The sequence below is a fragment of the Strongylocentrotus purpuratus genome, unplaced genomic scaffold, assembly GCF_000002235.5.
Source record: "Strongylocentrotus purpuratus isolate Spur 01 unplaced genomic scaffold, Spur_5.0 spur5_scaffold_2, whole genome shotgun sequence".
Taxonomy (NCBI): Eukaryota; Metazoa; Echinodermata; class Echinoidea; order Camarodonta; family Strongylocentrotidae; genus Strongylocentrotus; species Strongylocentrotus purpuratus.
This window is the reverse complement of record NW_022145605.1, coordinates 2,941,359-2,964,956: the sequence shown is the minus strand read 5'-3', so window position 1 is coordinate 2,964,956 and position 23,598 is coordinate 2,941,359. Positions and strand designations below refer to the sequence as shown.

The 23,598-nt window shown below is 36.0% G+C and overlaps 2 protein-coding genes across 3 annotated transcripts; one reads left to right on the top strand and one right to left on the bottom strand.

Moving 5' to 3' along the window:
* The first annotated feature begins 3,505 nt into the window (after nt 1-3,505).
* On the top strand, nt 3,506-14,669 carry LOC587798 (ran-specific GTPase-activating protein). 2 transcript variants are annotated; one of them, XM_787507.5, is made up of 7 exons: nt 3,506-3,635; nt 5,187-5,287; nt 5,861-6,024; nt 8,313-8,441; nt 9,606-9,668; nt 10,481-10,558; nt 11,309-14,669. In XM_787507.5, the coding sequence occupies exons 1-7, from the start codon at nt 3,627-3,629 to the stop codon at nt 11,620-11,622; spliced, it is 858 nt and encodes a 285-aa protein (XP_792600.2). In that variant the 5' UTR covers nt 3,506-3,626; the 3' UTR covers nt 11,623-14,669. The 2 variants fall into 2 exon arrangements, with proteins under 2 accessions (XP_792600.2, XP_003729360.1); XM_003729312.3 differs by lacking the exon at nt 10,481-10,558.
* A 1,367-nt stretch (nt 14,670-16,036) lies between these two features.
* LOC587821 (NADH-ubiquinone oxidoreductase subunit 8) lies at nt 16,037-22,159 on the bottom strand. Its single transcript, XM_030991438.1, has 6 exons — nt 22,056-22,159; nt 21,090-21,155; nt 20,258-20,347; nt 19,338-19,510; nt 18,315-18,443; nt 16,037-17,741 (listed from the first exon to the last, which is right to left on the bottom strand). Exons 1-6 carry the CDS (start codon nt 22,093-22,095, stop codon nt 17,610-17,612), a joined length of 630 nt encoding a protein of 209 aa, XP_030847298.1. The 5' UTR covers nt 22,096-22,159; the 3' UTR covers nt 16,037-17,609.
* Between the last annotated feature and the right edge of the window lie 1,439 nt (nt 22,160-23,598).

The following is a 23,598-nucleotide window of genomic DNA, read 5'->3' as shown; positions in this document are numbered from 1 at the left end:
AAAAGAATTTATTTTGAGGCCTGTAAAAAATACATAAATATTATATAAAATATTTTCAAAATAGTCTTCACCTTAAGGTATTATATATCTTGAGATTTTAAAAAAAATGTATATTTTAGAAAAACTGCAGTTATTATGATACTACATAATTATGTTATTGTTCGTAAAATGTTGATATATATCTGCAATTTTCATGTCACTTGGGTATTGTGTGTGCATTTCTTTTTACATGGAATTTTGTTTGTGCCATAAATGTTGAGTTATTCTAAAGTATTTATTATAGATAGTATTTAGTTTTAGCAAATAAGATTTTGATTGGGTGATATCTGTATAGGGGTGCATACTTGATATTAAGTGCAGTAGAGCATGTTTGTATATCTGTCGTTATAATCATTCTTCCTATTTAGGATCTTTGAAAAATAGCAATACACAAGTAAGATTTTCGTCCTTTGTTCATATCAGGACTTGAGAGGTGAAAATCATCAGTTATCTTGATTAATTTATCATCTTTATATGTGTCTTTCATTAATAGGAATTATCAAGTGCGTTTTCCTGTAGCAAGGTTTTAGATTTTAAAAAAACATTTAACATTTTAGGTATTTGACATGGTTCTGAATTTGTGTAATTGTGTACTAGTAATGTATGGTCTAAAATGTAAAATGACCCTAAAAATGTTAAGAATGTGATGAATTCGCTATCTTACTATATTACGATCAATACTGTCTATCATGCATAAATAATTTTAAAATCATAGATATCATCATAACTAGAGAAGTATTTCTGAGGGCATTATTACCAGTGTTGCCATCCATGTATTCTTACTTCCAATCACATTTGGAATGATTTCTTAACATTCATTTTCATTTTTACCAAGTTGAACGTCACCTTTAAATGTGTGTGTTTATACCTCCAAGGTTACTTCGTGTGCTCATTAAAGCCGTCTTTCAAAGCTTTGTGTCATGTATGTATACCAGTTTCTTGCTTCTAACATTGCTATTGCAGTAGGGCTGAATTCTATATTTCTGATTAATTTACATCTACATCTGAATATATGAAAGCTATTTTTGAAAGGCTTTGTGTCAAATGTATAAACCAAATTTAGTTTCTAACAGTGTGATTTGTATGAAGCAGAATTCCATATTTTTATTATTGATTTGCAATAATATTGAAGTGCACATAACTGTTGCGCAGAGTAAGGCAATAAAATGAAAGCCTTATAACTGTTTTGCTAATTTGTCCATATTACATTCATGCAGCAATCTTGAAATTTATTGAAAACATTCAAATATTTCTTTCCAGGTGTAAGACATTTGTATTTTCTGTTTCACTTTCATGATTCTGATTCTTGTCCTGTTCGATAGGAAAGATCAGTTCAAGACACGAAGGGTTCATTCTTTAAACATTTCATGGATTCATTTCTGTAGATTGCTGGTCATTCCTAAAAAGATATAATTCTCATCACTTTAGATATGATGCTATAGGTATCATGAAGACCATTTCATTTGTAGTTTAATGTATGTTTCTTGTTTTCCCACTCCAACCTTTGTAATTTGTCTTTTATGTCATCCAGAAAAATTTAAGCTATGTAGGATTTTTTTTTTCCTTTTTTTTTTGGGGGGGGGGGAGGGGAGGGGGCGGGGTTCTTAAAATTGACATCTTGCTTGTAGTAGTTGAACCTGTTGACTACTGAATTCTTTCATTCCCATATGCTTATTACAGGAGTCACCCGGTTCCAATGATCAATTGGTTCATATAGGAACCACCTGGTTCACCTACACATTGTGTTTATTTATTTAAGCATTTTCGATCTTCTTGATATACACATATATATATATATATATGTTTTGTGTGTGAAATAGATACAGATTGTATTTATATGTCTTTATTTCGGTAAATGTATAATTAAAACAACAAGGATACCTTGTTGAGCTCTTTATGGTAGTACTTTTGTAATTTTATTTATGTAACAGAAATAGAAGTTGAATTTTGTCATATTTGTTCTATTTCTTTTTGAGCCAGAAAGGGTAAATTAAAAATTTGACCAGCTAGTGCTCTATACCCTTGTATCTCTTTGTGAAGATTTTTTTGAAATAATCATTTAGTGCCATGTTGGTATAAGCTCTCCTGGATTATAACATTGTATAATCAATTGTTTTCTTCCAGTTTTTTATTTTATATACCTTGGAAAGACCACACTGTGGTAACGCAATTATGTTTAGCATAAATGATCATAGGGGGTTTGCTTGTATGATATTGTCTGGTTTGTTTTTTTATGTGAGAAAGAAGAGAAAGGGATAGAGAGAGTGAGAGGGGGGTGGGAGGGGGAGATGGAAGGGGAGGGAGAGATGGAGGAAAGGAGATGGGAGTAGGAATGGGATCAAGGGGATGTAAAGGATGAAGAGGTTTGGGGATAGAGAAGAAGAGAGATAGAGGGAGGGTCAATATTAAAGAGGGAAGAAAGTGAAAGATGCGTGAGAGAGAGAGCCAGAGGAGGGAGGAATGAGATCAAGGGAATGTGAGATGTAGGGGCAGTGGCGGATCCAGGAGGGGGGGGGGGCCCGGGCCTGCCCCCTGGAAAAAAATGAGTAAAATTGTTAATTCTTACCTTTTTTTGAGATCCCCCCTCCCATGGCACTCAAGGGGGGGGGGGGGGTGGTTGCGATTTTTCAAATTTTTGAGGGCCCCCCAAAAAACATGCTCACTACCTTCCCCCCCCCCCCCTCCTCCCCAGTGAGCAAATTTTTGGGAGCAAAAATTCCCCCCCCCCCCCAAGAAATCCTGGATTCCCTTGTGTAGGGGAAACAAAGAAGAAGATTCAATTACAAGAGCTTACTGGCCCATGCTGATTTGCAACAGATACTAATCTATACAGTAGGCTTGCGGGTGCCATACTAATCTATTATATTATCAGTTTTATCGCTATCAAACAGCCCCTTTTCATTTTTATGCCTATTATACTCAGGCACGTATCCACGGGGGGGGGGGGGGGGCGTATCGTGGTTGAACTTTTTGCAGACCACTCCCCAGGATGTCGATCAATTACATGTATGTGCCCCCCCCCCCCAAACATCAAACTCTGGCTACGCTGCCCTGATTATACTGATCCTATTCAAAATTATAGTTACTTAAAGAAAGAAAAAAATATATATCCTTACAAAAAGTTATATTATCATCTCATATTCTAGTTTTACCCTTTCGAAAGGGTCTCTACCCTCACTCTAACCTTCTTTTTTTTTCTCTTTTTTTTTGCAAATTGTGATGGGGGCACGTGCCCTCATGCCCCCCCCCCCCCCTTCCCCATATAGCTACGCCACAGACCGTCATAACAAAGTATTTCCCTTGGGAATTATGGCTTAGCATGTGAGCCTCGTCAATTTCCACTCTATTTTCGGGGTGGGGTGTATGCAGAACGTGTTTACAATAGACAGCAATTCGTGATTTTCGCATTGACCATTGTATTTCCGTATGCGAAACAAGAATTTACTGTCTATTCTTTCTACCCGAGATTGTGGTGCAAGTACGTACTGTAGCTGTAGAGTACGAGTGGGTATGCTAGATTGCGAAATTTCATTCATTCGTTCACCTGTACAAGCGTTCCTATAATCCGACTATATCCACCTAACGAAATGGCAGACGTAAGTTTTTATGTATTAAACATGTAGCCTTGTATGTTAGACTTATGTCGATGTTATATTTAATGAAATATTTCATGATATCGTGACTTTTCTTCTCCTGAAACCGTAAGATTCACATGTTTTGATTGCTCGATGAGACCGGCAAGTGTCGCCGCTGTTTCCCCGCGAAGTACGTAATTGACGATGGGGAATATCTGCACATGCATGCATGTGACGTGGTGTAGAATTTCGTGTTGATGATGCCCTGCAAATGGCTCTGAATATGTGAGAGGGGGGCTGCTGGACTGCCTTTTCCTATTATCAACAAATCAAACAACTATCAAATGTGTCATTCCTCACCCACAAAATTGAAGGGAGCATGATTTGATGCCTCCACAGTCCACACAAAATGTCAAACTCAAACTCAAAGATCTTTTGTTTGACAAATGTCCAACTTAAAATAAAAACTTGTCTTGATGAAAGATTGAAATTGGGAGCCCTGGCCAAATGCAGCCAGTATGTCTGTCCACCAAACTGTTACATTTGGACTTAAAATTTACAAGAGTTGCTTTTAATATTCTGTAGGGGTGCTGGTCTGAGAATAAGGATCGTCCTCACAAACAAGGATCGGACTTTGTAAACGCAGACAGACGCGCCTGCATTTAGAGTTCTAGACTAGATCTACTCTGACGATTCTGATTTCTTATCCGCGCATTGGCGATGCTAAAAACTGGTTCCACGATGATTTTCTTGATGCATTTTACATTGACTTTGTACAGAGACTTTCACGTATTGAGCGATAAATTCTTGGGAGAATGAGGATCGTCGGCTTAAACGAGAATATCCTCGTAAACGCGGACAAAATGCTTCCTTAAAAGTAAGGATCATCTGCATTTTCATGGACATTTTTTTTCTTCAGTGCTCTGCGGGTTTTGGCTTCTAGAACTGCGCGCTGGTTATACAAAAAACGGATTCCGTGTAATAAAATACCACCAGTTCACCGTCAACTTTTATGGGTTGTCCGTCTTCTCTAGGATTTATTGGTCATAAGGTGAAAGGTACTGTACAAAGTCAATGTAAAATGCATCAAGAAAATCATTGCGTTATCCATTTTTGGGATCGCCAACAATTGGACAGAAATCAGAATCGTCAGCGAAAATGTAAACGATCGTTATTTTTGCGGACGTGAACTACTGTACTAGTTAGTATGTACCAGGTATGAAATGATGAAATTGCATTATACAACCATCTTTCGGGGCTTAGTAAACCTGCTGCTGAGAAAAATGCTTTCTGATCATGCCTGGGTATGTATGTGAACAATGATGATGAGTCTAGTATGAAAATACTTGAGATTTGTGAAAAATTGGTGAGGAAAAGAAAAAAATCTATGTTTAAAAGTGTGTGGTGACAATACAACTGTATGGAATTCTACAATTTCTCCTTGAGTCATGACATTTTAATAATTCAATGGATAATTTTTATTTCTTATCAAATACACATGGAAACTGATTACCACATGGCTTTAACATTTTAAAGTTGAGTTCTCTATACATTTGTTTTTGTTTGATGTAGCAAGAAGAAACCAGTCCTGACATCTACTTTGAACCCATTGTCAAGCTGAAGCCAGTAGATGTCAAAAACTTAGAGGAGGATGAAGAGGAAATTTTCAAAATGTAAGTTGCAAATTTCTTTTCTGAAATTTACATTCATTGTGAATCTAGATAAAACCCTTCTTTCCGATACAAATATGTGTATAAGCAATGAATGAGTGAGAGAGATTTTCATTTCATGAGATTATTGAGTATGTACCAGGTATGAAATGATGAAATTGCATTATACAACCATCTTTCGGGGCTTAGTAAGCTGCTGCTGAGAAATATGCTTTCTGATCATGCCTGGGTATCGAATGTGACTTTTTGAGATTGGTGGAAATTGGTAAGGGAAAGCAAGATAGTTGCGGTGGTGACAATTGTTCTTCAATTTCTCCTAGATAAAAAATTATTTGTTTTATATACACATGGACACTGACTACTATGTGGCTTTATATAAGTTGAGTTCTCTTTACATTTGTTTTTGTGTGACATAGTAAGAAGAAACTTACTTGAACATCTAAAGTAAACAAATTCCAGTTCATTATAAAAGAATTTAGAAGAGAATTTTCTGTCTATTTGATCTCTATTTTTGGGGCCTTCATCCATTACTCTTACTATTCAACCAATGTTTTGAATCATGCCAAACTTTGACAGGAGGGCGAAGCTGTACCGATACGCCAACGAGGAGAGCCCAGCAGAATGGAAGGAGAGGGGGACAGGCGAGGTCAAGATGTTGAAGAAACGAGACGACAACAACGGCCACGTCAGGATACTTATGAGGAGAGACAAGACATTCAAGATATGTGCAAATCATTATAGTGAGTACGAGTAAATAATTCTTTCTTTCTTTGCTTCTTTCATATGTTGAAATCTGTGCAGCGTTACATGAAACCGTCAAGTCCAAGTTCAACAACTTCCGATGTCATTTTCTAAAATCGCAGCGTGGAATGCGGTCGAAGCTTGGTCGTCCGATCCTCGCTCAAGCTGATGGGTTTCTAATTCTATGAAATGAAAGGCCCACATGTTTTATGCCCCTGCTCTTAGACCAATATTATTAATTTCAAAGTCATGAAAAGGCAGTAAATATCAACAAACATGGTCTACAACAACTCTAAATGACAAAATAATCCCAGCCATTAATTTTTATTTGAGCATTTGATAGCCCAAAACTTGAAAATTTTCGGCATTCTGCCGATTTTTTCCGATCATTCCAATTGATCGGCGATCGGAAATTATTCGGTATCGGCGGCCGATCCAATGATCGTTTACAGGGTTAACTTATGGCCCCCAAAATGCAGAAACTTCCAAAATAAAAGTTGATATTGCCATGGCAACCCTTTCTTTTCAGGATTTTTTTGTTTTGTTTTAACAGTAACAAAATGTTCTTCCATAAATTTATTGAAAAATGAAAATAATTCTGGAATCAAGAGTAAAAAAATTGGATTTTGTCTTTACTGGCCGAAAAAAAACCCTCCCTTATTCTGGGATTATGCAGAGAGAGGAGATTAACTTATTTGTGTGCGCAGATATGGTCACTGTGCAAATAGGGGCATCCACACTAAACGAGCGAGAGGGAATTCAATTTCCACTTAATGAGATTAATGATTATGTACAAGGCATGAAATGATGAGATTGCATTATACTTAACCATCTTTCGGGGCTTAGTAAACACGGTGCTGAGAAAAATGCTTTCTGATCATGCCTTGTGTCTTACATTAATATGTATTCAATGAGATGTCAGTGAACTTTACATTCAATGGTTTCTGAAACCCTCAATTACCTCTGAATAACAAAATGTCATAAAATGTTCTTCTGGATCCAGCAGTGGTATAAAGGTACTTTGTAAGGTTTTACTTAGCACTGAGTATTCACAAAGGACTACCTGAGCTAAGTCAGGATGATAATGAATTCCATAACTAGGGTTGATGTCATGCAATTCTGTGCATTGTACAATATCCTGCTTTTTGTTTAAAGTAGATATTCATTGATTTTAAAAACTAACTTTATTTTCATTATTGCAAAGTTGAAATTTGATACCACAAGGTTATCAAAATTCAATACTTGGAAACATTCCAAGTAATGATTATTATAAATTACAAAAGCTTAATTACAGCCCCGGCATAGCACCTGAAGAGCTCTCCGACCGCTGCTGAGATGTGTGAGATCACAGTATGGACATGATCTGCACAAGTAGACGATGTCCCATGACATCTCACACATTTTCAGTGCCTGTGTTTTCATCTTCTCTTGAGTACTTTCTCTTACTTCACTACCGTCAGGCTAAATGAATAATCTATTGCCTCACTCTAAAACCCCGCGCATGTTTTTATTTTGATGACAAATGCAGCGATACAAAAATAAAGGAATTTATCGCTTGTAAACAAAATAAGACGCCATTGTATATTCAGCTGCACACACCGCGGTATGTTCGGCGTTTCAAGAGGGAACAAATGCCGTCCTTAATATCATTCCGGGGGGTTTTCAATTTGAAAGTCTGGTTTTTTTCATTGTTAATTAACCCCTATCCTGTGTATTTACAAGCAAAAGATTTTAGTTATCAGAATCGGGTCATATCCCCTTTTGAATGGTTTGACATGCCATTACATTTATATACACTAAACTCATTATAATTTGACAAATAATAGCTTTGCAATTATGTTCATTCTTTATGGGATGTCGTCTGCTTGGGCAGTGTTGGTCCATATAGTGACGTCATTAAAACATCGTTATTTTTCTGACGAATCTCTTGTATATCCCAGCTGCTATGGAGGTGGTTGTATTTGTATTTTTATAAATCACCCGATATGTAGTTGACCTAAAACTTGTACGATGGCCATCTGTTAGCTGACCAGTTTCTAGTGATACATTAGTTGACATATTTGTGATTTTCTTTGAATTTCTCCTTTAAGTAGAATCATTTTCTACACAATCCCATCTTGTAGCTATCAGATTAGACCCTGAACTTGCAAAATATAATTGTAAAATGTTTATATAAATGTTCTTTTGTTCATGTTTTAGTAGAGATAATTGACCTTTGTTGTATCAAATGTCTTTTTGTCAGTTTAGACTCGCCCTTCTAATGCTTTTGATCATTCCTTTGAACCAGTTCAATCACATATGGATCTGAAGCCAAACTGTGGCAGTGATAAAGCCTTTGTTTGGAACACACTAGCAGACTTCGCAGATGAAGAACCCAAACAAGAGACGTTAGCTATCCGATTCGGCAATGCAGAGAGTAAGTATCACAAAAGATCTTGAGGGAATTCCCCTTTGTAATTTTGATTGCATCCACAAGTCTCCAAGGCTTTCAGCAACATTGCGCATGGTTTTACATATTTGTATCCAAAGAGTCAAAGACATGAATTTTTATTGATATTGCAAAGCATCTATTTTTTAGAGATACCTGTATGCATTTAAGCTAATGATCATTCTCTTAATATTAAAAAATTCTGATGAAAAAATATGAAACTGCAAGCTGACAAGTTCAGTATTCTCAGGTGATCATATTATGTCCTGGATATGCCAGTGCAATGTAGAGCACTACAATTTAAGTTGGTCATTCCTCAATGTTCAACTTTTCTTAGGTACTTTCAAATCTCACATTCACAACGTCAATATGCACGAGTCAACCATTTAGGAGAGAATTCAACATTAATGTTGCCAAATCCTTTTAACAAGAAAATGAAACTGATACAGGAAGGTGTGATTCATCACCAAACCTCCTTCAACTTTGAGAGACTTGTAGTCTCTGTTACATTTCAAAAGTACAAGATCAATGTCAATAATATAATATTGATAGAATTTTCCATGAAAGCTGGGTACCTTGCATAAGCGTAATGGATGATAAATATCTTACTTCTATTTGTAAATATTTTTGATACGTGTTATGGTCAGAGTTATAAGTTCAAAGACTGTATTACGTGCAAATGTTGTAAGGTTTCAACCTTGCTGTACCTTCATTGTCCTCTTGGAAGGCAGTAATCTGTATTTGCCTCTCTTAACCCAGAGGGGAAGTTTGTATTCTATGGTGAGTGCTGAAAGATATCATTATCATTGCCTGTTTACCACAAGGTACATGGTTCAAATCCCTGTCACAGCACTAATGTCCTTTGTATTGTATTTTCACTTCATGAGATAATTGAGATTAATGATTATATTCCAGGTATGAAATGATGAGATTGCATTATACTTAACCATCTTTCGGGGCTTAGTAAACACGGTGCTGAGAGAAATGCTTTCTGATCATGCCTTGCGATGTGATTCATCACCAAACCTCCTTCAACATCGAGAGATTTGTATCCTCTGTTATATTTTGAAAGTACAAGATCAATGTCAATGATAAGATATTGACAGAACTTTCCATGAGAGCTTATTTGTTTTGCTTTTTCTCATTTTTCAGATGCAAAGAAATTCAAGGAGAAGTTTGAAGAATGTCAAAAATTGTTGACCGAGTGTGCAGCAGGTAAGGTTGTTTTGTTTTTTTAATTTTTAAATGAATTATAGGAGGGTAACAATTTTCTACTGCTATACTTAAATACAATATTCCGTACTCTATATCGGCTACATATTATAACTTATGGTATGAAATGATGAAATTGCATTATACTTAACCATCTTTCGGGGCTTAGTAAACACGGTGCTGAGAAAAATGCTTTCTGATCATGCCTTGTGATGTGATTCATCACCAAACGTCCACTGTGTATGACCTTTTTCTATTCAAAATATATAACTTAATTGTAGATATGCTGCGAGTTTGAATACTAAAATAGCACTGTGAGTGAAAGTAAAAACAATTTTGTGGTTCTTATGCAAATGCATAATGTGCACATGAGGAAGATCATGCCAGGTTTATTTCTATGCAGACCTAGATATGAAACCATGAATTCTCAATCACAGAATGTCACATACAGTTTTGTTTAAATCAGAATGTATATATAAAAAATAAAATCTATTTTGATTGAGAAAAGTTTCTAATATTAGTAGATGTGTCTGCATTGAGTAATTATCTTGCAGTTGTAAATGCAACTGTAATGGCCCTTTCTTAGCAGCCAACAAATCTATATGGTACAGTAAAATCTGCTTAAGTGACCGACCACCTGTCTACAAGGACCACATTTTTTGTTTCCCTTGAAAATGGTTTCTCATTGAAACATGTACTAAAGGAACCTGTCTACAAAGGCCACTTTTTGTGTTTCCCTTGGGTGGTCGCTATAGACAGGTTTGACTGTATTCACTGCTCTTCCTAACACATGATTTCCCAATCCGTCTCCTCAGCACGCCAGCTTGATCTACTCGAGAGGCTTGGAGCTTCCATTAATCTTGAAGCTGAAGCCGAGGCTCCTGACAATCAGGGTATGCTTCTCCCTATATCCATCTTCCCGTTCCCAAGTAAACCTAATAAATAGCATGGATTTGAAATACCTTAGTCAATCACACTGACAAACCGACCAATAACTAACGAAATGAGGTATCGGGTCTTGAATTATATAGAGGCCACATAGCATTTTGCTGTCGCGCTGCAAACAACTGTTTCAGTGCCCGCCTACCCTACACAAAATGACAAAGCTTAATCCTGTTTCTGTTTGGGGAATGACACCCCCCCCCCCCCACTCCACTTCACTAAAGGTGTAAGAATGGGCATCTAATTTGCATAATTCATAATGAATTGTATAACATATTTCTTAAAAAATAATGCAACAATGACTCACAAACATCATGTGTCATCCCCAATTTGTTTCTTTTGATGGGATTAATGACCAAGATTTAACAGGTTTAAGACAAACACCCCCCCCCCCATGAAAACTAAAATCTCAAAGTCGTAGTCTGAATAGGGTCGAGACAAACTTCTTGCCTTTTAACATACCTCCGTACAGGTGAAAATATGAGAGTGACCCGGGGTGTCTTATCATGTACTTGTAAGAGACGGATCATGAAATTATGTGTTAGGAAGGAGAAATGATGGCTTTCAAATCATTCACATGTTTAGAACCCCCCCCCCCCCCCTTGCTCCTAGTCAAGAGGAACTCCAAAGAAACCCTGTACATCGCTGATGATAGTCGGACATGGGACAATCTTTTTCCACTTGTTTTTCTTTGTTTGCAGATGAAAAGACGGACGAGAAACCAGAGAATGAATCCAAGCAAGCCGAGAAGCCAGAAAGCGAGCCAAAGCAAGCCGAGAAGCCAGAGAGTGAGTCCAAGCAAGCCGAGAAGTCTGAAAAGGATGCGGATGAGGTGACCGATAAGCTTGGAGGCATGACGGTGAAAGATACAGAGAAGACAACAGATGGAGAGGAGCCTAGCAAGGAAACAGTGAAGACAGAAGGAGAAGCGAAGGAAGGCGAGGTTGAGAAGAGCAAAGAGGAGACAACGAAAGAAGAGGGAAAGGGGGGCGGAGATTCTAAAGATGCGTCTTGAAACAGACTTTCTCCATCTTTTATTTAAAGGGGTGGTTTAAATCTAGGGAAGGCTATTTTTTAGTAACACCAAAAATATGAAAATTCATCATCGAAGAGACATTTGGATGATATGATGGGCAGGCAGTTAGGTATGCATGTCCAGCAGAAATACTCCAGGATGTGACCAGTTCTCTAAATGTATTTATTTCCATTGTTTGCCCACGGCGAGGAGTGTGGTCAGATTAATGGGTATTGTGGGAAATAGAATTTAGTTCAAGATCATCTTTAATTCTATCAGTAACAGACATGAGATATAGTATTGGTTTTAAAAATAAATCAAGTTACTGGTTCTACAGTGTGTATCCTATCTCTAATTTCTTTTGGTGCAAGAAGTTCCATGATAAAAAGGGATTCATGTTACTCCTTGTTTTACTTCAATAATAAGAATAATAATATGTTGAGGAAAAGTAACATCGTATCCATAGAAATAATCTTGTCAGTTCCCCTATCAAGATCTCTTTCCATTTTATTGTTCTTTAAAAAAAAAAAATCATCATATCCAAGTTATAGGGCATTGATTGATATAAGGGATAACCTGTCAAAAAACAAATCTTGTTTTTATTGTTTATGTCTAAGATAGTGGAGCCTCATTTATGTTAAAGCCCAACTGCACTACTTAAGCTACTTGCGCCCTCTATACAGCCAACAATGCCTAAGCGGTACCCGTTGATCCCCCATGATGCCCCTTTTCTTAAATTAATTGAGAGCTGATTTGGTGAGATAACCACCTGCCAGTGACCATGCAGGGAGGTCTAATGAGTTCTGGCCGGGGAAAAGTTATAATAGTCGAGATAAAAGTATATATATGACTATTAGTTTTCCTATCTGTTGTTGTAAGGGGGTTTGTTAAACTCCTAAGATGCTAGTAAGATTGAACACATTTGATTAGGAGTATGATATATATTTTGTTGCCCATATATGGATGCGAAGTAATGGAAAAATCTCAGGGGCTGCAAGGAAAATACATGTAGTTTGTAAATAGATAGACAATGTTCCAATAATCATTACCCATATCTCAATATTACATTACTGTTGTTTGTTGTTTAAGTTATTTTAATTGACTCTTAGTCTTTATAGATAGTTGACCAGGGTGGAAGCAGAAACAAATTTAACGAGGAATTGTAAAGGTATGATTTTAAATCTGAATCACTGTTAATATGATAATCTCTTAGCAATGTTGGTCATGTATGTTTGGTGTCACATGGAAAGGACACTCATTCTTTCATTTTTAATGACTATTTGTTCCAAGACAAATGTGAGAATTCTTCTTGTAAACCATTAAACGTAATGATCCAACTGCCAATTGTGGTTCTCAATAGCATTAGTCCATATCATTATTGATCACAAGTTAAGTCTCTTTATACCCTCTTGTACCCTCTCATTATCTCAAACTTTTACTTTTATGTTTTGTGTTTCTGATTTGTCTGCTTCTTAGTCTGATTGTACAACTGTGGATTTCATTTTTATTTAATTGCAGCTGCTGTTTTGAATTCGTATTTGCGAAGGCTTGGCTCCTTAGGGCGTTTCTTTTCAGGACCAAGACAAGTTATTTATGGTCGCAAATATGAAATGTTCTTTTCAGATTCAGTGATATGATCAGATTAAATTGTTTACTTAGACAAAACATAATGAGTGTATAGATCTCTCTATGCAGACAGATTTTTCCCATAGCAATCCAATAACATTTAGAGATCAGGAACAATCTGAAAATGAGAATTTTCATCAGTTGTCAACATGAGCAATCTTTATGAATGCGTATATTTGGAAAGTACTAGGAAGTAATGAGCTTAAACAATGTATAAGGTATTTTGTTAAATGATGAATGACATTATTGGGATCCAATTCTTCGCTACAATTGTGTTTTGGGGAAGATGTGTTTTATAGAGTGTTATGTGGTGTGATCATTCCATGCATGCAAGATATTTTTTTCTTCTTCTGGTTTTAAGTCCTGAAGGTCATAGAGATTACATGGTGTTTGAAAGCAATGTGTCCTGATATAATGTAGTGAAATGAGTTGTATCAAAATTTTGGTCCTGTACCTGCTTTGGGTATTTTCGATGTCATTTGATAGAGAGAAGATTTCATTTTAAAGCAGAAATCTTTTGCAGTCATTCCTGACCAGGGGGGCGTTTCACAAAACTTGTCATCAGTGACAAATGACAGTTTTTGTTATAAAGCTACTGAATTCCTTGCTTCTGTTTGTTTATCAGCAGATATGTCACTTATTTTTGTCATTTGTCATTGAAAAAAACGGTCTTTGTGATACGCCCTCCAGGAATTAATTAAACCAGAAGGAAACAAAGTTTCTGTTCTGTTGGCTCAGGATTTAACTCAAATTACACATGTCATCAAAGAAACGTTTATTTGTCATTATTTTAATGTGTTCAAAAGTCTTTTTGTAATTTTTGGTCAAAATCAGTTGCTGCAAGTGATGATCCTATGTGTAATGTGTGTGTCACATGAATATGATTAGGAATTTGAATATTAGTGAACCGCAAAAACTATGAGAAAGGGATTTCTTATCATTATTTTTCTTGTCTATATTTTTATTGTAAATTATTGTGATTTTTTCCAAATTTTAAACGGAAATTTGTTAATAAATCAGCATAAAAACATAATTGTCAGCACCTTTAGGAAAAGGGTGTTTATATATATCCTTATGTTATTTTTTATTCAGTATTAAAGCTTTATAATCTTGTATGAACTATGAATTGATCATCGACAGGTATTTTCTCAAATAATTATGGTTTACCAAAGTGGAACATATTTGATGTAAAAAAAGGCACGGCATTGGATTCATAAATGGTTCCTTATTTATTTCTGTAATACATGTACATCGAGAACCTTAAGAAATTTGTTTTTAAATTTATTATAAATATCCTTTTAACTAAATTTATTCTTGATCTCCTTTGCTTGTGTCGCTTTGTATGCAAACTATGTCATTTCATCTTCAGAGGAAAGTGATTGTGCAAAACATTCTTTTCATTAAACATGTGAAATTCTAAATGGCTTGACAATTGTGTGCTTTATTCATAAGTCTCAGTACGTGGTTTCTACTAAAAATTCACCATCAGCACAATAATTGAAAACAACTACCTAACTAAAAATGTTCACCACGATCACAACACATCAATACAACTCTGCTGTGATCGGTCATCACCACAAAATATACACCACCGTCCACAAAACACATCAATAGGGACTTTTAGATTTGCACGAAGACAATGGGGATTGCTACGACTGACATCCTTTTAATGCACGCCTAGAATGGACGTCACACGTATCAGTCCACGCAAATCTTAAAGTCCCTAATAATAAATAATAATAAACAATATTTATAAGGCGCTTAATACTGGTGTCTCTAAGTGCACCATATTCAATAATACAACTCTGCTGTGATCACAAATGGTCATCACCACAAAATATAGACCACCGTCCACCACAACACATCAATGGGGACTTTTAGATTTGGGATGTCCATTCAAGGCAGTGCATTGAAAGGACATCGACCGTAGCAATCCACATTGCTTCATGCAAATCTTAAAGTCCCTACTACAACTCTGCTGTGATCACAAACGGTCATCACCACAAAATATACACCACCGTCCACCACAACACATCAATACAACTCTGCTGTGATCACAAACGGTCATCACAAAATATACACCACCATCCACCACAACACATGAGTACAACTCTGCAATCTTTAATGACTGTATTTTGTCAAAGGTATAAGGTTAGGGTTGAAACTGAGAATTAGCTTAGCTTCATTGTTAAGTTTAGGTTTGGTGTTGGGTCCAAGGTTGAATTAAGGAATTTGGTTAGCATAGGAAATTTCCATGGTGCAATTGTCACAGAAGCATGTTTCCTCTTGTAGTTCATATTTTCAAATTCAATGGTTGCAATTTAATATCACACATTGTAAACTTTTCATCGCTTTCGTAAAGATTTGTTACATACCAAAAATATCCGTCAGCTTTGAGATAACAGCTCCTGGCAGTATGAACATGACGAACAAAGAAAGCAGACAAATCATACAGTTCCTCATTCTACCCTCAACAATTGCTGTGATAGACAAAGGAACATCCCTTCACTGCTATTATGTAAAAATGTGTAGAACAGAGGAATATGCAAGTGACACCTGTTCTACACATTTTTACATAAAAGCAATGAAGGGATGTTCCTTTGTCGAATGAGGAACTGTACATTTTGTCCGTCATGTTCTTAGTGTGGACCCCTTCATTTCAAAATATGGATATGGTTCATATATCTTTTTTTCAAGGGATTGGACAACAAACATATACAGAACTACTACCCAATCTAAGCAGACGAGTAAACTGCATCCATCCAATAATGAGTCGGACAATCCGAAGTAACATTCACAATATCTTTATTATTGCATAACACCTGACACAGCAGACATCATTCAATTCATTCATTTGATACAGTTAAACCCTGTACCTTAAAGTCTGTCCTTTCCAAGGAGTCGCTCATAGACTCCTCCTTGGGACCTGCCTTGTAGATAGGTTTTGCAATTGTCATGCAAACTGATAAGTAATGTTCAGATAATATCAAGCTCCAAGGCTGGTATAGAGTCAACAGAAAACCATGCTGATATGATCACACACTTATATACTTTCTATAAGTAAACCATTAAATTGGGTGCTTTTCCACTCTTCCTGATAAGAACATTTGTATATCTGTATGTTGCATGTACACATTCATTATCATAAGCTGTGAAAGGTTCTAAACTCCAAACCAATTCTTCCAACAGGGGTGATGCTATTGTTAAATATGAGGGGGAGGGGTGAATACAGAATAGATAGAAATGTGATGAAAACACAGCAAATATGCATACCGGTACTTCAATCCTCTGTATAGTACATATATGTACCTCTACTCACAATCCTACATCATCTCCATTTTTCCTTGCAAATAATGGCTCTTAAACTGGGAAGGAATAACTTTGCTATATTGGCAGACTGAAACAAAGTGTGAGCACTGGATCCACGAATTGAACACTAATTCTATATGAACTTGTCTCCTTGTAATCAAAGTCATGAGAGTTGGTTATGTAAGGGCATAATTACCATTAATGATTTCAAAGAAAAAAACTTTATTGGACCCACACTGAATGATATGAATTATGGCTTTCAACCATCCACTGCATGTCATTTTCCTGATTGACTTGTAGCAACTAACAAACATAAACCAATAATGGTTAATTACGTAGACAATTAAAGCATCTTCTTATAACCCCTGCAAATCCTTTTTGGAAGATAAATAACAAGTAGTAGTAGATGACTTTATTGGCAAACTAATATTCACTACAAGATCAATCTGCAACAAATTCCACTTTAAATCAATGCTTTGTATAGGATGAGTTAATGCCTTGTGCTCATAATTGTGATGAGACTATTCTTCACAATGCCAATAGCAATTGGCAAAGGATTGCATTCATAACCATCATTACCCTATTGTTCAATGACGACGGTTTGAATGGAAGCAATGTACCGGTATTAGCCATTAAAACATAAGATGAGAATATCAATGGACATACAAGTTAAATGGTCTTCTTTACAGTACCATTTGCGGTTAAAAACTACCTGAGCATCCTTCTGTGACGGAACTAAAACAAATATGTGTATTAAAGGGGGATTATTCACCAATTCAGATGCTCAGTGCAAAAGAGGCATACACGACATTTTCCACAGAGTCCTTTTGTTGGACTGAGCCAATATTTTTTTGAAATAACAATATAAATCTGTATATGATTAGCTCCAGGGGATGGTTCACAAAACTTGTCATCAGTGACAAATGACAGTTCTTGTTATAAGCTACTGAAATCCATGCTTCTGATTGGTTATCAGCAGATTTGTCACTGACTTTTGTCATTTGTCATTGACAAAAGGCTTTATGAAACGGGTCCCAGGTTATCTCCTGCTTCTATCTGTAGAGATGATCTGCCTGGATGTTAGCCGCTATCTCCGCCTCCCATTTGTCTCCATTGTTGAGAAGCTTCTCCTTGTTGTACAGTAGCTCCTCGTGAGTCTCGGTGGAGAACTCAAAGTTGGGACCCTGGAAGAAAGAAAAATGAAAAATTGTCACTGATACATTTATGTATACACACCTGTATATACACTAATATGAGAGACAAGAGACAATAAGGAGTGCATGATAAATACAGTTTATGAATACTTTTAATCATTTAAAACATGTGCCTGCATTAAAATTGACACTAAACATACAAGGAAACTTTTGAAAGAGAAAAAAAACAGACCATTTAACATGATCAATATATTCATCATCATGAAGGGAAATATGATGATGATGATGATGATGATGGTTGTGAATCATTGTAGTGGTGTTAATAATAGTGATGATTCATAGTATTTGTATATCACCATAATTCTGTTAACTTGTTAATTGATCATTTGAGTATAACTTTGAAATTAATGAAAATTATGATGACCATGATGGTTAGCAAGACAAGCAAGGATGATGATCATGATGATCATGATGATCATGCTGATAAAGATTTGAGGGATGACATTAAATGATGACGACAATAAAATATGATAAGGATGAGGATAATCATGTTCATAACAATATTTATAATGATGAAAATGAGAAAGAACATTAAATTCCTACCTCAACAATAGCATCAACAGGACAAGCCTCCTGGCAGAACCCACAGTAGATACATTTTGTCATGTCGATGTCATATCGAGTTGTCCGTCTGCTGCCATCAGCTCTTGGCTCAGCTTCTATTGTGATAGCCTGCATATGAGAAAACAACACAGAATTCAGGGGTAATTACACAAGTTACCACAAACCAGTAGAAACAAGTATTTTCACAAGATTCACACATTAGCAAGTTATAAATATCTCACACAGATAGGAATCAGTGATTGATCCACAATAATGAGTAAGGTTTTGATCCATGATAATGATATGAAGTAAAGTATGTGTCTAGCTACTTCAATTGGGTGATTTTAAATTAATCATGTTTTTGGAAAATATCCATTACCTACATCTTGGGTAGGTCAGAGGTAACTTTCTATATGTAGAGAAGAGACCTCATAACAACCAAGAAAATCTGATACAGTCAAACCCATCTATAGCGACCGCCCAAGGTAAACACACAAAACGTGGTCTTTGTAGACAGGTTCCTTTAGTACATGTTTCAATGAGAAACTATTTTAAATGGCAACAAAAAATGTGGTCTTTGTAGATAGGTGGTCACTAAAGCAGGTTTGACTGTAATATCCTACAGACCGGAATTCATCTCTCCTTCAGAAAACAATACTAAGCTGGAAGATTTGTTGAATATACTTTAATTTTTAGCCTATGTTATGTTTCACTCATTCATTGAGTTATTAATGTAAATATGTATTGAATTTATGAAAATAAAAACCTCGCTTGAGGATTAAGAGGGAAAAAAAACTCTCCTTCAGCAAATCAATTTGGTGCACTTCATTTATTCTATGGCAAGACTGGCAGCTTTACCTGTGCGGGGCAAACGGCTTCACACAAGAGACCTCATAACAACCAAGAAAATCTTATAAGATCGAGAAAGACTGGAAAACATTCTCAAAATTCTTAATTCATCTCTCCTTCAGCAAATCAATTTGGTGCACTTCGTTTATTCTATGGAAAGACTGGCAGCTTTACCTGTGCAGGGCAGACGGCTTCACACAGCTTGCAAGCGATGCATCGCTCCTCTCCCGATGGGTACCTTCTGAGGGCGTGCTCTCCTCTGAAGCGGGGACTCAGAGGTCCTTTCTCAAAAGGATAGTTGATGGTGGCAGGTTCACGAAATAAGTAACTTAACGTCATGGCCAGGCCTACAGGAGAATATCAAATCAAATACTTCTTTACAAATGCATACCTGCCAACTTTTCACATCTACAATTAGGAGTCCTTAGGATAAAATTAGGAACAGTATTTTGTATTCCAGCAGTACTTATTACACAGAATTGTTTGTAACATTATATTAAAGGCCCCCAAATAATGATTAGTCTTCCAAAACACAGATGACTGGCAGTTTTGCAAATTATTTGGAAGACTGGAGCTTAAAACATGGATTTCTAATGTTTGATATTGATAAAAACCCCTTGCCAAATAGTAGATACGGTAACAAATTGATTTTTTTTTACATGAATATTCTATTTCATATTTTCAAGTGTAATGAAAGTGCTGGAATTTGTTTCCCTTAATCTATTAGAAAATGTTTGAAAATAAGACTGAATTTCAAAATTCTTAATTTTTATGATATTTTTTGTATATGACAAATGGAAGAATGGCATGTGACAAATTAACAATCCACTGACCAAATTGCCAGTTTGAGATTTGCATAGACTAATGGGATCTCATATTTAAAACACTCATAATTTTCTTAATATTGGTCTGATTAATTTCAAACTGTCACTATTATCTTTCCATTATTTTTTGCTTTAAAAAATGAACTAATTACAAAGATTGGATACGATTAATTTCAAATTTTCACCATTCTCTTTCCCTTATTTTTTTGCTTTAAAAAAATGAATTAATTACAAAGATTGGATTCCCCTATAAAAGCATATCCATCTTACCCCTCGTCAGCTCAGTGAAGAATAAAGTTGATGCTGCTCGGTCAGTGATCTCTCTAAAAGAATCTCCTTTCTCCCTCGCATTAACATATTCTGTAATAACGAGCATTATGAAACATTACAAATTTAGGACAAATGATTCTTGCATACAGGTGCACAGCCAAAACATAAGCTACATTGTTCAACATTTAGAGACAAAAGAATTGATCATGGATTAAAATTTGAAAAACTATAAATTGGCATTTAGCATGGACAAATGCCTCAATGATAAAAATATTCTTGATATAATTGATTCTTAACTTGCAAAGACACATCACATGTAATTTTCTCTTCATGTTGATAAATCTCAAGTCAGATTCCTAAAGAACATTGTCAAAGGGAAAAGCAATTGTCATCCCGCTCAAACAGATATTGTAACCCCAAGAAATGTTGTCCTCTTATCAAAATTAGCTTTTAAAGTTAACTGATCATTGTTTTTGATCACCCGACAACTGGAGACAACAACAACAAAAAACACATTTTCATAAAAATCCATGACCTTAATATTTTGTATTACCTTTTCAGGGGGCAACCAATCCATCTATTTATCTATCTTATGGATAGTGTTCTCTCTCCTTTCAAAGTTTTGTCTACTCTAGGTTTCATTCAATTCTTCCATCTTCTTGTGTATATTTTTCATGAAACCACCATACACTGTAAATTTGCCAACATCCTATCAAAACATGATCTAATGGGATGTGATGGAACTTAGCAATGGTTTTATGACTTGCATGTATGCCCTGATCACCAATTAATATCCTTCTAATCACATTGGTAAACCAACATAAACACTTACTATAATATGACCTTGCAGATGCATATGTCACTGGCTTCACTGCATCATACAAGAGAGCTGAACAGCCTGAAAAGAAAACACACAGATACAAAATAATCTTTCAAAAGGAATTACCACAAACTCATATACCATCAATCATGTTTATACTGGTACAGGCTGAATGTCTGTTTTTCAGGGCTGAAAAAACCTGACCAGCTTGAATTGAGTCTTGCAACGGTTATCAGATAGTGACTTTGAAATTGTTTTTACAAATAGGCCTATTCAATATTTCTTCAAAATCTAAAATTTCTTGTTGTTTAAAAATTCGGAGAAAGGGAATCCAGGAAAGGGGTTAAACTATTCTTCTTTTAGTAGTGCAAGGATATGAAAGAAGCTGGTTGAAATACATCACACAGTCAGTCATCCAATCTTTATGTCCCGCAGTGATATATAGTCTAGAGCTAGAACTAGCATGAAATAATGTGTTAGTGACAGTAAGTCTTTGAGTCTGACTTGACTATGTTGTATGTAAAACCAAATTTTCTGAAATCAAGATTTCATACTTCAATCATATCATCTGAGCATAGGTCTAGCACACAGCGCGTGGTTGTCGCTGCGTAGTGCATTACGTACGTGTGCTACTTGGCAAGCGCAGCTCACAGACAACTGTGAAATGTATCCCTACATGCGTGTGACATAATAGTTTCATGTCCAGTTCACGAGCAATTTTAAAATAATATATCTCCTAAACAAGGCAAGGCTAAATTACATCTTCCTAAAAATCCTAGATCTAGTTGCGTTGCATTTTTACACCTCGAAATTCATCACATGGGACTACACATTCACACCACAATTAAGATTAAGCATCATTACAATAGTTTCATGAAAAGATAATCAATTAAATTTCTCTTAAGTAATATGTACATTGTTAATGTATTACATGGAATACAAATTGTATTATTTTAAACGTTAAAAGCACCCACTCACCCGTTTTTGAAAGCTGTGAGACGAGCCGAAAAGTCGCCATTTTGGAACTGTTGCACAAGTTAATTAGTTTTGTTCCAGGCGCTAGCTAGTGAGGCGCGTACTTGAATGCATACGGAGTTCAGTAAAAAAATAAAATAAAAAAAAAGCAGGGTAAGATCAGTAACAAGTGATCAGTAAGATTGTGGGAGAGGAGTTCTAGTTCAGCATTTAAAGAATTATGACAATTTTCCTTTCAAATAATTAATAAATGGAGAAAATGCGAATTTCACAATGATAGGCCCTATGGGCTGATGTCGCCCTGCCCCCTCCCCCCCCCCCCCCCCCCACCTCCCGTTTCACAGCCAGGGGCGGATCCAATTCGTGAGTAAATATCTTGCGGTGACTCAGCTAACTGGCCGAATAAGCAAGGGGGGGGGGGTAATGAGCACTATTTTTGTTACTCAACACCCACCCCCTACCCTTTGAGCAAAAGGGGGGCGTCTCGTTTTTTAAATGTTTTTTTTAATGTAAATTAACATTACCATCTTTTTTTAAAAAACCTATTTGGGGGGCCCCTCATGGATCCGCCCCTGTTCACACCCAAAATGACAACAAAAACAAGAAGCAAAAACAAAAAACAAAAAGCAAAGGTAAAAAGAACAACTAAATAGGATAACAATTAAAGGGAAAAGATTAGCCCCCCCCCCCCCCCCCCCCCCCTTATGAGAGTACGTCAGACAGGGAAAGGAAACTGACCACCGATTTAAAAGGTTGGAAAATACACTAAAAGAGGAAAAAAATCATTTAAAACTGGCCAGAATGGTATATCTGATGTACTACAGAATCGGCACGATAGCTTTGTGGTTCATGTGGGGGGGGGGGGGGGGGGGGGGGGGGGGGGGGGGGGGGGGGGGGGGTAAGAGGACACTTTTTTTTTTTTGGTCTTGAAATTTGAAAATTCGTTGGGGGGGGGTCACCATTTCAGGTCAGCTATATGAATAATTTTTTTTTTTTTTTTTTTTTAAATTACCTATTCATAAAGTCTAGACCAATCTGGCTTCCTGAAGGAAAGAAAAATTGGGAATATAATACATCTTATGTTAGATATAATTAAAAATGTGATGGAAATAATATTTCCTGCTTCCATTGTTTTGCTCGATATCAAAAAGGCTTTTGACAGTGTGAGAAAAAAAGATTTTCTGTTTCAGACCTAATTGTTGATATAATTTTATTACTTCGATTAAAACACTGTACACAAGGAGACAAACTTATGTTATGACTAATGGATTTTTAACTGAACATATACCCTTGCAAAGAGGTATCATTTCAAGGTTGTCCCACTTCTCATTTTTTATTTGTCATTGAGATGAGGCAGAATATATTTAGGGAATCAAGAAACAAAGATCTCTCTTAATATAAGAAGACCATTTTGTTTTTTGATGGATCAAAACATTATGTTGATAATCTTTTTTTAATATTTGCAAAAATTTGGCTTACATTATTTTCATTTTTTCAGGATGCAAAAGTAATCTCACTACTTGGAAGCAATTTGGATTGGATGTAA

Coding starts and splice junctions, on each gene's coding strand:
- LOC587798 (XM_787507.5), top strand. Junction 5,288..5,860: donor GAAGAGGAAATTTTCAAAAT/GTAAGTTGCAAA, acceptor AAACTTTGACAG/GAGGGCGAAGCTGTACCGAT. Junction 6,025..8,312: donor GATATGTGCAAATCATTATA/GTGAGTACGAGT, acceptor CCTTTGAACCAG/TTCAATCACATATGGATCTG.
- LOC587821 (XM_030991438.1), bottom strand. CDS start 22,095: ATGGCGACTTTTCGGCTCGTCTCACAGCTTTCAAAAACGG. Junction 18,444..19,337: donor AAGCCGTCTGCCCTGCACAG/GTAAAGCTGCCA, acceptor TCTCATATGCAG/GCTATCACAATAGAAGCTGA. Junction 17,742..18,314: donor CTGTTGATGCTATTGTTGAG/GTAGGAATTTAA, acceptor TCTTTCTTCCAG/GGTCCCAACTTTGAGTTCTC.